The sequence below is a fragment of the Hevea brasiliensis genome, chromosome 1, assembly GCF_030052815.1.
Source record: "Hevea brasiliensis isolate MT/VB/25A 57/8 chromosome 1, ASM3005281v1, whole genome shotgun sequence".
NCBI lineage: Eukaryota > Viridiplantae > Streptophyta > Magnoliopsida > Malpighiales > Euphorbiaceae > Hevea > Hevea brasiliensis.
In genome coordinates, this window is record NC_079493.1 from 116,262,744 (window position 1) to 116,278,228 (window position 15,485).

General features: G+C 36.2%; 2 protein-coding genes across 2 annotated transcripts; both read left to right on the forward strand.

Moving 5' to 3' along the window:
- The first annotated feature begins 100 nt into the window (after positions 1–100).
- LOC110635615 (protein RAE1) lies at positions 101–10,707 on the forward strand. The gene is made up of 12 exons (XM_021785035.2): positions 101–289; positions 413–474; positions 727–813; positions 1,051–1,128; positions 1,249–1,442; positions 2,111–2,252; positions 2,876–2,956; positions 3,483–3,611; positions 5,491–5,568; positions 6,359–6,430; positions 9,975–10,055; positions 10,171–10,707. The coding sequence occupies exons 2-12, from the start codon at positions 418–420 to the stop codon at positions 10,219–10,221; spliced, it is 1,050 nt and encodes a 349-aa protein (XP_021640727.2). The 5' UTR covers positions 101–289; positions 413–417; the 3' UTR covers positions 10,222–10,707.
- A 3,476-nt stretch (positions 10,708–14,183) lies between these two features.
- Positions 14,184–15,171, forward strand: LOC110636356 (ethylene-responsive transcription factor ERF003). The gene is made up of 2 exons (XM_021786019.2): positions 14,184–14,353; positions 14,637–15,171. Exons 1-2 carry the CDS (start codon positions 14,271–14,273, stop codon positions 15,091–15,093), a joined length of 540 nt encoding a protein of 179 aa, XP_021641711.1. The 5' UTR covers positions 14,184–14,270; the 3' UTR covers positions 15,094–15,171.
- Positions 15,172–15,485: the final 314 nt, after the last annotated feature.

Here is a 15,485-nt window from a genome sequence, read left to right on the forward strand (position 1 = left end):
AATCTAAGGTGTGGAATTCAACTCTTAATCGTGTGTGTGTGTGTATATATATATATATATATATATATATATATATTGAAAATAACTTTAAAATAATTTCTGTCTCTTCCCCTCCAAACGACCTGGCGTTCCTATGACGCTACTCATCCAAGGTTAAAGAAGGAAACACGCATATATGAACTCCACGCCAGTCTTCTGCACCGATACTTTTCCTTCCTTTCCCTCCCTGCTTTTAAACACAGAGTTCTTCTTCTCTTCTCTTTCGTTACTCTTCATTTCGCTTTTACTGGTACATTTTCCCTTTTCTTCATCTATTTGCCATATATATTCCACTGTCTGCTGCATTTATTTATTTATTTATTATTCTTTTCATTTTCAGTTTCTAATTGATTTCAATCTTTTAATTTGGTAGCTTCAATGGCCACTTTTGGTGCTGCTGCGACTTCAAATCCAAACCCTAACAAATCTATTGAGGTTATTTTATTCTTATTTTTTTATTTTACTGTTTCTTTTAATTCATATTTTAATCTGGATTTTGTGGTCGATTGTTGTTTTTTTTTTTTTAATGCTTGGAAATAATTTTTAAATGGAAATATTGGGTTTATTTTGAGCTATTAGGCCAAGTTAAGTGATTGGAGATGTAGTTCATTGTTATTTGCGGTTGTGGGTTTTGTAGTTATTTATAAATTGGAAAAATTGGGTTGGTGTGAAACCTTTTGATTGTAGGTTACACAACCTCCTAGTGACTCAGTTTCTAGTCTCAGTTTCAGTCCCAAGGCCAACTTCTTGGTTGCTACTTCCTGGGACAACCAGGTTTGTTCTTTTCTTTTCTTTCTTCTCCCCCCTTCTTGTTTTATGTATTAAACTGTTGCATGCAGTTGCTTTTTTTTTTTTTTTTGGGTTTCTATTCTTAAAGCTTAAAATTGTAGCTTAATTTTAATTTTCGAAGTTGTTTTTGTTACTCCAATACATCATATTTCATTTCTTACTTCCATTATTTATTTATTTATTAATATTATCATTCATTTACATGTTTAAATAACTTTTTAGGTAAGATGTTGGGAAATCACACGGAGTGGAGCCACTGTAGGAAGTGTTCCCAAGGCATCAATATCGCATGACCAACCAGTAATGAATTGAAGAAGAAGAGTTGTTTATAAATCTGCTCGTTAATTATGAATTTGTGATCAACAAGAATTCTAACCCTTTCAACTTTTTTTGTTGTTCCATCATTTTGTTCATTTTAAGGTTTTATGCTCCACTTGGAAGGATGATGGAACAACTGTCTTTTCTGGAGGGTGTGACAAACAAGTGAAGATGTGGTCTCTACTATCTGGTGGTCAACCAGTAACTGTTGCAATGCATGATGCACCAATCAAAGAGGTTGCATGGATTCCAGAGATGAACATGTTGGCCACAGGAAGTTGGGACAAGGCCTTGAAGTAACTTATTCTTTCTGTAATTTAGGTTTCCTTTGTTCTATTAATTTCTTTTTATTTTGCATGTTGGTTAAATAGGTTATTACATGTCATGATCATTGGTCAGTTGTGCGTTTCAGATGCTGTTCTCTGTGTGTCTTGTTGTTTATTATTATTAACTTTTATTATCATTGAAGAGCATAAATCTCTTCAAAAATCAAATGCAGTGTGTTGATTGTACAATATATATGGTACTTTAGAAGAAACTAAAAGTAAAACAAATTTCTTTCAAGTTGAAGTATAAACTTTTTATTTTTGAAGCTCTCAAAAGTCGATATTATTAACTTAAGTTCAAATGAATATAGATTTTATTTTAATTTTTGTTAAATTAATTATCCTCTATAATGAAGCGTACATTTTAAACATTGGTTTGCCAAAGTAAAAAAAGCTGAAAGCGATATAAGTATCTAATGTTTTATTTTTTTGCTTGGCATAAGGTATGTAAGTTTTACATGTGATCCTTAGCAGTCTTAGGATTGGATTCTGGTTGAGATGCCTCAAAGTGTTGCTGTGCTTGTGATTATTATATCCCTTGCTGTTGGTTTGTGCATTCATCAATTACTTGCTATGCTTCTGGTGATATTTTGCATCTATCTCCTTTTGTCTGAAGTATTATTTTTGTCTATATTTAGGTACTGGGATTTGAGGCAGCCAAATCCAGTGCACACTCAACAGCTTCCTGATCGCTGTTATGCAATGACAGTGAGGCATCCCTTGATGGTTGTTGGTACTGCAGATAGAAATCTCATAGTCTTTAACCTGCAACAGCCTCAGGTAATGATTTCTGATGTTACAAGATGATTAAATTATCTTTTTAAAATGGCTTTGCTATGTCTTTAAAAATTGGCTTGTTGTAGTAGCATAATTTATAGTTATTATAATTTTTTCTGATAAATGCACTGTACGTAATTGTAATTACTCTTTATGAAACAACAAATCTGATTATGCTGGAAAGTTGATGATATAAATTTAAATTGGCCATTTTATATGCGGTAAGAGCTACTTTGAATTTTTCTATGTTCTTTCAAAATGGGAGGGATTGGGAGTTGTTGATTGCATGTTTTCATTAGATAATTTCTTGATGCCTCTTGTCCACACAGATTTGTTTTACCTCATACTGCCATAATAAAAATTAGGCACAAACTTGTGGATTTAAAGGGCTCTTATAATACTTTGAGTTGAGATTGTATAACACAAAGTATTATAGAATTCTCTCTCTCTATCTCTCTCTCTCTCTCTCTCTCTTTTGTTGGGGGGGGGGGGGGGTGGTGTTGGGGGAAGTGGGGGTGTTGAGTTGTAGTAAAATAAGAAAAATCATCATGGAAATAGCTGATTGTTAATTCTAGTTCTTTCTTCCTTTCTACTGTTCAATTTTTATCATTTTTTGATGGTAACAGAATGAATACAAGAGAATCACTTCTCCCTTGAAGTATCAGACAAGATGTGTTGCAGCCTTTCCTGATCAGCAAGGCTTCTTGGTAAGTGCTTGATTTTGTTTGCATATATATATATATATATGCACTGTGTAGTTTGAAGATTTATTTTCTAATAACTCAAATTTGATGGGTTTCTTTACTTGCTGAGTTCCTAGCATACTCTGTGTCTCTAGCTTAGTAAAATAACAGATGTATTATTGTAAGGAGCAAGAAAGGATGGTGTTTGTATATTTAAATAAATGTTAACATATTTTACACTAGAAAAACAGGACAGATTTGCACTTTGATCCTATTGTATATTCATGGCAAAGTTCTTTACTTATTCTTTCACTTAATTCTATTCCTACAATGTGGAGTTAGTGAAACTTCCTCAAGATTGGTGTTCAAACAGAATTTGTCGACAGCCATGAAGTTAATGATTTAATCATTCAAAATTTTTGATAGAATTTATTTGGTTTTAGCTACTCTTTATTTATTTATTTATTTTCTGGGTTCATAGTCATATACTGTATTTTGTTATTATTTATGAATTCTCTTAATAGTAGAGTTTGTATTTTGTTTTGCTTAGGTTGGTTCAATTGAGGGAAGGGTTGGTGTACATCATCTAGATGATGCACAACAAAGCAAGAACTTCACTTTTAAATGCCATAGAGATGGCAATGATATATACTCGGTCAACTCCTTAAACTTCCATCCAGTAAGTTCTGTTATCGCAGAAGATCTTATTGTTAGCGATAGTAGCTTTATAGAACTTAATATTTGTCATATTCTGTTGACTGGCATATTGAATTTTTAGTACTATAAATTTTGTTTGATTGCTTGGAACATGGAACATATTATGGCTTGCACAGGAACAAGATCCAGTTTTAGATTTATAACACACTATTGTTATGTTTCCTCATGTACAACATCTCATTCATGTCACTTTCCTCAATGTTGGAATACCTGATCAGTTTCTGAAGGATTGACTTGTTGTGTGGGTTTTAGTTCTTCTTAGAGCAAAGTTTAGTTTGGGTGGTTCTGGTTAGGGCTGAGCAGAGATTGGTTATAACCGAAAAAGCGAATTGAATTGTTCTAGTTTGGCTTTTCAGTTCGTTGGTTGGTTACCTTTATCGAGAGAGTTCGGTTTTTAGTTCGATATGGTTATTTTTACCAAAAAATAAAAGAAAAATTGAGCCTTGCCCAGAGGCCCAGGAGCCCACTTCTGCCATCAGCCCCTGCCCACACCTTCCATTTAAAAATTCTAATTTCATTCTCTTTTCCTTTTCCTTCCCTCTTCCTGTGCTGCCCATTGCCCTCTTCAGCCTTTCTCTTCCTTTCCAGTTTCCTTGAAGACACAAATTTCTCCTTTTATTTCCTTTGTTTGTTGCATTCGTCATTGCAACCCCTTTCCTTTCTCTGGTAGAACCATTCTTGAAGACATAGGCATTGAGTTTTGAAGTCGAAGACACGCCATTGCCCCTTCACTCTGTTTCATTTCCACAGTTTGGCTCTTCACAGTTTCTCTTTGACCTTTGCTGTTCACCCTTCACAGTTTCTATCTCCAAATCTCTATCTCATCTTCCCTTTCCTCCCTTTTTGGTTCACTACTCCGTGGCCATGCCTCTCCTCTGTAGGCCCGTGCCCCTCGCCCTTCTGTCTGGTCTCGCCTCTCTGGTTGACTCCCCTATGGGTTTTTTTTTTTTATTATTATTATTATTATTATTATTATTATTATTATTATTATTATTATTATCTTTTTTTAACATCGATTGTTGCTGCTTCAATGCCACTAGTCAAGGGCTCACAACTCTCGTTTTTAAAAGGCTGCTGTTGTCATCGATCAGCTTTGCTTTGGCTCTTCCATTTCATTCCGCAAGCTGCTGCTCCAGTGGGTGTTGTTGCTCTGATGGGTTATGGGTGTTGGGTTTTGCTGCTGATCTCTCCTTCATATATTTTTTTTTGCTATTGTTGTATTCCTTGAATTTCTTGCTCAATATTTTTTATTTGATTGTTGGATTGGGTTTGTTTACTATGGAATAAGGATTGTTGCTCAGGATTTGGTTATGCATTTGTTTAGAATTGTTGGAAATTTAAGTTTGGAGTTTGATTTGAATGTTGAGATTCAATCTGAGCAAGGGGCCAAAGGCTGAGAGGTGAGAAGAAAAATGAGGGGATTGCAGATGGAAGAAAACAGATTGACCAAACTGGTTTATTTCAGTTGGTCTCTATAGAAGTTCGGTTTCTCATAAAATGCAATTTGCTTTTCCGGTTTAGAACTGAACTGACTGATTACATACACCTAATTTGGGTACTTCAATCAAAGCATAGCATTTGTGGCCTATCAGCCGAAGTGTTACATGATCACTCCTTTAGTGTCTAGTGTCCTTGGAAATTGAAAATTTTCAACAATGTATTGGATTTCCTCTGCCACATATTTTGGAATAGATGGCTTTGCTGGAGACCTTTCACTGTTTGGGAACTTCTAGGATTATTCATACATATTTTCTCTTCCTTTCAGATCTGTTAACTTCACTAAGTTTTAAACTAGTTTGGTCATGCCTGTATTTTAACTTGCAGCTGCCTTTTTGCGTCAGGTGCATCACACATTTGCAACTGCAGGATCTGATGGTGCTTTTAATTTTTGGGATAAGGATAGCAAACAGAGACTCAAGGTTTCTTCAGATTTATTTCATGATATCACTTTAACTCATTTTCTGCTGAGATTACATTAGTTATATTTTCTGTCTTCTACTTCTGGAAAGAGCACAAATCTATGATTTCTTTTATATATATATATATATACTTGTTTACATCCTTTTATTGCAAATGTGTTTTATTCACAAAAGCATTCTTTTGTCTCATCACCCATGTGGTGCCAAAATAATAATTATATTTATGATGTTTCTTGATCTCTGGCATTTGGCGCGATGAATCTGTATATGTTTGTTAAAAGGCTATATTTGGTAAATGGAAATCTTAGTAGTCTCTGTGTGCATGGGCATGCATGTACACAGAATGGCATTTATTTCGTGAGTGCTTGTGTATCACTTAAGGTTCATTCACTTGCAGTGGCTGCAATAAGTCACTATATTCTTGGTTTAGCTGGCTGCCTATTTTTTCATTCTGATTGAACCCCAGGGGCTATTCTTGCACAATGCATTGGTAAAATATTTGCTAGGTTTAATTCAGTGCATAAGGTTCTCTAATTTTCGCAATGTGACACCAATTTATGTGTCATTGAATTCATCCTTTGTACTACACTATCACAGAATTGTTGGCTTTCTTGCTACACTAAATCACGAGGATGGATTTTGCTAAACTTGTCAATAATGTTTCAGTAGTGGTGTAAAATTGCCTTGATTTAATCCTGGTGGCTTTTTATTTGTTTGTTTATTTATTTATTTTTATTGAGATTCAGGGATGTAATATGCATAGGTAATTTGTTCTTGATGTGATTTTCAGGCCATGTCACGGTGCTCTCTTCCAATACCCTGCAGTACTTTCAACAGTGATGGTTCAATATTTGCATATTCGGTAATACATAATTTTCTTTCGCAGTTGCCAGTGGCAGTGACTGTGTTCCTGGAAATACTCACCACCAAAACCACACCCCACCCCCTTTCCTTCTCTTCCATTGACTCAAAACACGCATCCTGACAGGTGAAACCAATGAAGTGATATCAACTAAAAATGAGTGAAAGGACCTATGCCCATGATAAACAACAGTTTAAAGTACCTAAATCTATATAGGGGGTTGGGGAAGGTTTTTAATTTTATTGTATTGAGCAGTAAGCAGTGATGGACCTTGTTTCTACCTGCTGTGTTGTCATGTTAAAATGCATGTATAAGCATAATAGAAAAGTGAAAATCTTCCAATTGCTTGTCCTCATTGTTGCTTTCTTTGGCTTATCTTGAATTAATAATGTAACACCCTAGGCAAATCCCACATCAGCAAAACACGAGAGAGATGCTGGGTTTATAAGTTGGCGGTTCGTAACCCCTAATGACGCGTTTTAAAACCGTGAGGGTTTCGGCCCAGAGTGGACAATATCACTAGTGGAAATCTGTAAAGACTCCGCAGTTTACTTATGGGATATTTATGATGTTTATTCAGCATTTTGTTTACTTGGATTTTTGTCTATTTTTGGGATTAGTAAGTGACAATATGTTCATTCAAGATACTCTGATAAGGCTTGCATGATTTAAGAATACTTAAATTATGCGCTGATTACGGTTCAGAATTTTGGGTCGTGATTAAGTTGGTATCAGAGCTCGGTTGAGGTCTAGTAAACTTGCGGAGTATAGGATCCTTAACGTCTTTTCAGTTTATCATTGCTTTAGATATCTGCGTCCTTCATACCTTTTCACCTGTCTTAATTTGGCTCACATTTTCAAATTTAATGCTTGTTTATTAAAATGAATAAGTGCCTGGGTCTGTTAGACGTAAGAGGAGAACTAGGACCAAGGGTCTTAATGGTATAAACCTTGATCCAACAGGGGAGGTACCACCTCAAACTATTAATTAGACATCTGAACAGACGCCTATGGCTAAGATTGGGGCACAACCATTCCAATTAGCTACTGTAGCTCAAGCACCTAGGGCTGGTCAAGTTACTGTGGCAGATCTGGCAGCGGGATTGCATGCAGTGAATCGTGCTGTTAATACTATAGCTGAGTACCTTCCAACTCAACCACAACAACCAGTGGTTCGCTCTATTTCAGCACCAGCTCAGGATAGGGCTTGATTTCTTGACTCTACAGACTTTCTCAAGCTAAAACCAAAGGAGTTCACTGGAGAGGATGCATTAGCTGATCCCTTAGATTTTCTAGATGACATGGAGAGGTGTTATGACACTATGGGTTGCAGTAGTGCTAGGATGGTGATGTTGGCAGGAAATCAGCTTCAGGGAGTTGCTCGTGAGTGGTATATCTCTAAGAAGAATGGGCGACCTGAAGGTTCTATCCTCTGGCCTGAGTTTCACTCTCTCTTCTTAGAGCAATTTCTCCCTCCTAGTGTTCAAGAGGCTAAAGCTTTGGAGTTTGAAACCTTAAAGCAAGGTAAAATGACAGTTACAAAGTATGAGATCAAGTTTACCAAATTATCCCGTTTTGGTAAACACTTGATTCCAAATGAGGAGAAGAAGGCTCGCAAGTTTGAAAGGGGCTTACGAGACAGGCTAATTGATTGTGTAGCTCCTTTACGACTACCTAAATATGAGGAGGTGGTTGATCGGGCTAGACAGATGGAGATGTATGATGATGAACGTTGGGCTCGTGAGCAGCGCAAGCGGTTTAAGAAAGATAGTCAAGGTAATCAATTTAACAGAGGACAGAGTCATCAAGGTTCTTATCAGGATAATAAGCAGGGTTCTCAGTCTACAGTTGGCAATAGGGCACATCAATCTGGAGTTGGTCAGGGACGTGACCAAAGGACACATGCAGGGAATGCTCGATATAACCAGATTAGCACTGAGCCTATTACCACTCCTTGTCAGCATTGTGGTAAGCCACATAGGGGCACTTGTCATTGGGTCACTGGAGCATGCTTTGGTTGTGGACAGTTAGGACACCGTAGACAGGACTGTCCTACTAGTTAGACAACTCAGGGTGCTGGTCAGGCAGCACATTCTGCTCCCTCTCAGGTTCAACTAGTTTCACAGTATAGTGGTAGAAGTCAGGGTTTTGGTGGTAGAGGTTCTGGTGGTAGAGGATTTGTTCAAACTCAGGGACAGACATTTGGTGGTAGAGGTCAAGCTAGAGTTTTTGCTTTGACTCAGCAGGATGCTCAGGCATCTAATGCAGTAGTAACAGGTACACTTCCTATTTGCTCATTTGATGCTAGAGTACTGTTTGATCCTGGTTCCAGTCATTCCTTTGTTTTTCTATACTTTTCCATGAGATTTAGTACACCACCTACTTTGTTAAGAGTATCCTTTATCTGTATCAATACATATGGGGGATGCAATAGACACTGATATGGTGTATAGGGGATGTATAATTCACATTGTAGATAGGGAATTAGCTGCAGATCTTGTTTCTTTGGATATGTTTGAGTTTGATGTGATTTTGGGCATGGATTGGTTAGCCACTTATCACGTTTTATTGGATTGTCATAATAAAGTTGTACTCTTTAAAATTCCTGAGAAGTTCTTCATTCCACCTATGGGACAAAACCGTGAGGCTTATGGCCAAAGCGGACAATTCCTCTAGTGGTTGGAGTTCGACCGTTATAATTGGTATCAGAGCCGCTCGCATGTCCTCTTGGGCGATGGTGGGGCAAACCTCAGCGAAGACGCTGAGTCTCGAAAGGGGGGGAGAAAGGTCTCTTAGGCAAATCCCACATTGGCAAAGCACGGAGATGGTCTTGGGTTCAAAAAGTAATGATATATAAGATGGGGGAACTAATCACTAGAGGCGCCTTTTGGTAGAATGGCCTAGAGAGTTGGAAGAACTCCAGGGTTAAGCGTGCTCGCTTGAGAGAAATCCTAGGATGGGTGACTTTCTGGGAAGTTCTCCATTCCACCTATGGGACAAAACCGTGAGGCTTATGGCCAAAGCGGACAATTCCTCTAGTGGTTGGAGTCCGACCGTTACAATTGGTATCAGAGCCGCTCGAGTGTCCTCTTGGGCGATGGTGAGGCAAACCTCAACGAGTACGCTGAGTCCCGAAAGGGGGGGAGAAAGGTACCTTAGGCAAATTCCACATCGGCAAAGCACGGAGTTGGTCTTGGGTTCAAAAAGTAATGATATATAAAACGGTGGAACTAATCACTAGAGGCGCCTTTTGGTGGAATGTCCTAGAGAGTTGGAAGAACTCCAGGGTTAAGCGTGCTCGCTTGAGAGAAATCCTAGGATGGGTGACCTCCTGGAAAGTTCTCCATTCCACCTATGGGACAAAACCGTGAGGCTTATGGCCAAAGCGGACAATTCCTCTAGTGGTTGGAGCCCGATCGTTACAAATAATAATGAGCCAAAGCAACAATTTGACCATTTCCTTATATATTGATGATGCTTATACTCAGATACCAAATCTTGCTTGACAAAATCCATACTAAAATTTTGAACTGATTTTCTTTAGGTGTGTTATGACTGGAGTAAGGGTGCAGAAAATCACAACCCACAAACGGCAAAGACCTACATCTATCTGCATTTGCCACAGGTAATTTAAATGATATTTTGAGTTATATGGTCTGTTATGTGAGTTTACTAAGCCATGAGAACATATGGATGATGCTCCAATCATTTTTTGGTATTAATGTTCTTCTTCTTTGCAGGAGTCTGAGGTTAAAGGCAAACCACGAGTTGGAACAAGTGGTAGAAAGTAGAGCTGCATAATATCATCAGAGGAAATATCGCCTGTTTTTCACTTGAAAAATGATGCATTATCGCACTGTCAATACAAGGTTTTGACTTAGGAGTTTTGTGAGTATTGGCAGGCGTCACTGTTAGTAGAATTGGCGATATAGATGTAGGTACATGTTTATCTCACCTAAATTTGGATCCCAATACAGTGATCAATGGCTTATTGTAGCATAGAAGTTGGCAATTCAGCTTGACGTGTATGGTGAGATTTCTACAGTAGTTGGTGTCTAGGGTTGATCTATGCTTTGCAAGATTCTGCAGTTTGTCATGAAATCTGTTTCGCAATTCCTTTATCAGAAGAAAATCCACTCAATGAACCAAGTGGGTTTGGTGTAATGGTGAACAGTGAACGGGCACCATAGCTCATAAATTGGTCATGTGTTCCATCCATGGAATGAACAGTTTAAGAATCCACTCAATGATCTTATAGTCTTATCTCATGGTAGAAACTGAACCTCTCCTGTTGAGATCTATTAAATATGATGATTGCATGAACTGAGGTTGTGCTTTCGTCGATTAACAAAAAGATGAAAAACAATCATTTGTTGATCCATGGAGCAAGGTTTTGTCTTTTGCTAGAATGAAAATAAATTTGACCATCACCAATTGCAGAACAGTAGTATGGTAAATATTTAAAACGCATATTTGTGAGAATGTCTGTAGTCAATAGCGTGCCATGAGAAAAGGTAATACATCGATATATTTTTAAGTAATTTGCCCAATTTAAAAGATTATTATTATTATGGTTTTTGAAATACACTAATCATAAATAACAGATAAAGCATGTTTGAAAAAGGAAAAGGAAGGGGAAAATCTTGAGAAACGCGAAGTAATTTATTTATTGGATGATGAGAATCCGACGACAGAAATTCTTTTTATTTTCCAGGGTTTGATTAGTGATTACCAGCCATCTTTTGCATGCACTGTAGGGATTAGCTCAAATATCATAAAATATTATAACCCACTAGTGACAGGGATATATGGGTCCACCTCATGAGACATCTGTTTAAGGTTTTGCATGCAATCACAGTACATAAATCTCTCTCTCTTTCTTTCTCTCTCTAATCTCCATTACTTGATTACTTTGAGTAAATTTCAAGAAAGGAACGGAACACAGCACAGCACAGCACATCAACAAATAATAAAATGACAATGAAAGAACATATTTCCTCTCATAGAAAATATTTAGCTCTCAAAAGATTTTTGGACTTATTTATGATTATCAGAGCACGCGTTATCTTTCTTTTCCTTTTATTCTCCAACTACCCTTTAAAAATTCTATATCTTTTGGTAGAAATTTTGTTGCTGTTACATGTTGAAATTTTAATCAAATTCCATCTTATTCTTTCTTTTAGAGATTTTCATGTTGGATTGTTTTTTTTTTTTTGTACCCAAAGCTCCCAACATATTGAGGACAACTCTGCTACAATCTCATGCTCATTACTCATTTCTTAAGTAGGCTGTTGCAATTACAAAGGTTCCTTTTCGACCAAACCAAAAACATATATAGTCTTGTATATGTTTTCTGCTTGTGGGAAATTTTGTAGGTCTATGCTGGTCTAGTGTTTGATAGAAAAACAATTGTTGGGTTATTTTATATATATATATATATATATTTATCAACATATGAACTTTATTTTATGTGATTCATAATTACTCATATATTAATTGATTGTCTGTATTCAAATTTAGAAATTTTTTTTAATTAACCACATAGTATCTTACTTGCATATATGAATGAGATTAATTCACATTCAGAGCAAAATATTCATATAAAACCCTTCCACAAGAACAATTCTAAGATTTGAATCTTTGATCATGGGGTAAAATCCACCTGGGAATCAACGAAATTACCTTAATGAAGTTGTTATAATCAAAGTTGTTTCAATCAGAAGCAATGCACATGAACTCAAATTTGTTGCCACACTAAAAGAAATGTTAATTACCAAGCATACAAACTCATCATTCCCACACGTAGCTAGACCGTTATATATGATCAAATCATATGTGCCGTTTCAATTTTCTGATACGAATGATCATCTTTTTGTAAATACTACTAAATGCCTTCTTAATTACTGAATGAAGTTTTGTTCTTAAAAAAAAAAAAAAAAAAAAAAAAAAAGAGGCCAATTGTAGAAGGATAACATATAATATCTTCTCTATAAGCTAGGTATAATGATCACCTTTTAATTATTTATTTCACAAGTATGATTAAGGGCATTATATTTTATCATCCAACTTGTGATATACATTCAAAATTTCTTCCTATATCCGTACTTTCTAAAGTTTGTCCTTAATCATGCATTTGGCTCTTAATTTTGTTGAACATAATTTGGTTTAGTTATTAAAACTCAATCAATGCTCCTATTAAGCTAGAGTTAGAGTTTTACCGATCATTTTTCTTGGTGAACGATTTATAAATTTTATTATTATAGGTGACCCTGAATTGAGAAGTCTCCCCCTTACCTTAAATTTTTAGAAAACTAAGAGGTTTGGGAATTATAAGACTTTGTATGGACTCATTTTTAAACTTTGAAGCACCATCCTAAGGGAAGGTTTACAAGAGATACCAAATATATTTTATTTGGGTGACCCCTATGATCTCATCCAAGGGGCTCCTATATATATATATATATATATATATATATATATATATAACTGACCCATATGAGACCCAGTATTGTTTATGTTTCCTAGACAATGATGGATACTGTTTAAAAAAAACCCACATCAAATTGCGAAGAAAAAGCCCAAAAATATTGGCATTCAGGAGGTGAATTGAATAATATAGGTCATTTAGGTAAGACCTGCCTCGCTCTCTAGGGCACCAATTTCTCATCAAGCAAGAGCCTGAACTTACGCAAAATCACCCATCATCAATCCTGTGGAAGTTCTGCAAGACACATGGTATGATGTAAGGTATAATCTCATCAAAAATTCAAGTATTCATTCAAAATATGCATTTGGCTATTGCATGTGGGTCTGACTTAACCACAGATTTTGTTGATGTCAACATCTAACATGTTGCAATCTTAGATATATATATATACGTTGCCTAATGCAACAAAAGAACTTTGGTCAAATATAGCAGCCGCTTGCCTACGAGCCCAAGGCGTCTCAAGATTGATGAGAGAGCTATGCAGATAAAGAAAGGGCATGGGCTTGAAAATTACATCATACATTGCATAATTTATGTCTTCACCTATAAATATGACTTGTGGATAGGTTTCCTATGTTTAATATCTGTGATGTGAGCCACGTTCCAATGTCTTCTAACTACCTCATTTCATTAAATTTTGCTGCCCTTAAATTTTAACTGTCTAATATATTTATTTCATCAGTTTTTCATAGAAAATACATACACAAAATAATGATAGAACACAATTTTAATAAAATTATAATAATTTTATCAAAATTATAGATATCTATTAATGATATTTTTATTGTAAACTCATCACTGTCTCTACAAAATATGTATTCTAAGAGTAAAAATATAGATATTTATAAAGACGTACTAGGTTGTATATCATATAATTATATACATTCTTCACAAATAATATGAGATTTGAATGATTATGACCACGTATCGAGATGACTTGAAACTCGTACTCCACTCGTCTAGTATGTTTATATGCAAATGTAAAAACTAGTAATATTTTTACACTATATTATGTGATATCTATTCATATGAAATTTGAATTTATTGCCATATGGTAATGATATAAAAGGCTAGACACCTATCATATATCAATAGCACATTTACTACTGCCCATGTGAAATAGATTAACTATAACCAAAGATAACAAAATGAATAAAAGGACCAAGACCTTAGTGGACCCCATTTTTTCAATTGATGGCCAGAAAGGCCGCAAAAGAGGCTTATATAAACCTCCATAACTGTGTCATTCCATAACCCCTCCAGGCCTCTCTTCTCTGCTCCTCTCAGGACATTTTCACAAACACTTTGATTGATATCCAAGGCTTTAATTTTTGAAACGTTTCTTTCTGCAACATGACTAGACAGCAACAGCGATACCGCGGTGTCCGTCAAAGGCATTGGGGCTCTTGGGTGTCTGAAATCCGCCATCCTCTGCTGTAATTTCACTTTCTTATGATTTGCTTCTGTGGGGTTCTTGCACTTAGCTGCCGCAAGAACGTTTCCTTGCCACATATGTGGCAAGATTAAGAAACGTTTCTTTATTTTGTTCGCTAGTAGAATCACTAGCACCCTTTTAAAGCCCTTTTCTCGGCAGCAACACGGATGCTTTGATACAATACACTCAGACGCACACAAATACACTAAAAGAAAAAGTTTTAGTGCAAAAATTATGTGTTTCTTTTACTAAAAGAAACGTTTCTTGTTTTCTTGGGACTACAGGAAGACTAGAATATGGCTAGGCACATTCGAAACGGCGGAGGACGCGGCGAGAGCCTACGACGAGGCAGCTAGACTAATGTGCGGTCCAAAAGCACGCACAAATTTTCCATACAACCCAAATGAGCCACAATCATCTTCTTCAAAGCTTATCTCAGCAACTCTGGCAGCTAAGTTACATAAATGTCACATGACATCTCTACAAGTCACCAAGAAAAATGTCACTAAACAAACACATGAACAACCACAATGTAACCCATTTGCCACTAGCAATGGCATTGCCGGAAAAAGTGTAGAATCCGGCTCTACTTGGCCGGAGGGGAAATGGGTTGGTGAGGAAAGTGAAGTTGGGAATAGCCAGCAGCAAGATAAGACACTAGAAGATCATCACATAGCGCAAATGATAGAGGAATTACTTGATTATGGGTCCATGGAGTTTTGTTCTGTTTCTTCTACATAGATTAGTACTCTTAATTAGAAAGATTTAAAATTGTAGCAACCTTCATCTATTTGGTAATGCAACTTATAATTATAATTACTTTTCGTTTCAATTTTTATGCTTAATGTGAAATTGGAATTTTGGATTCAACACAAAGTAGTGTGAAAGGATGTGAATACAAAAATGCAGCAAATGTTAAAATTTCCTGATAATGATATATTTCCATTGTGGCTGAAGAAAAGGAGAGGGATCAAAAAGGGAAAAAGAAGATCATGAGATAGTAGTTGGCATCATATAGATTCCTTCATTTTTCTTGTTTTTTCACTTTCATGTGTTTCATTTAGGAAAATAACCCAAATCCCAAAGTTGCAAAAGCGAGGTTTCAGTTCATATATATATATATATATTACTGT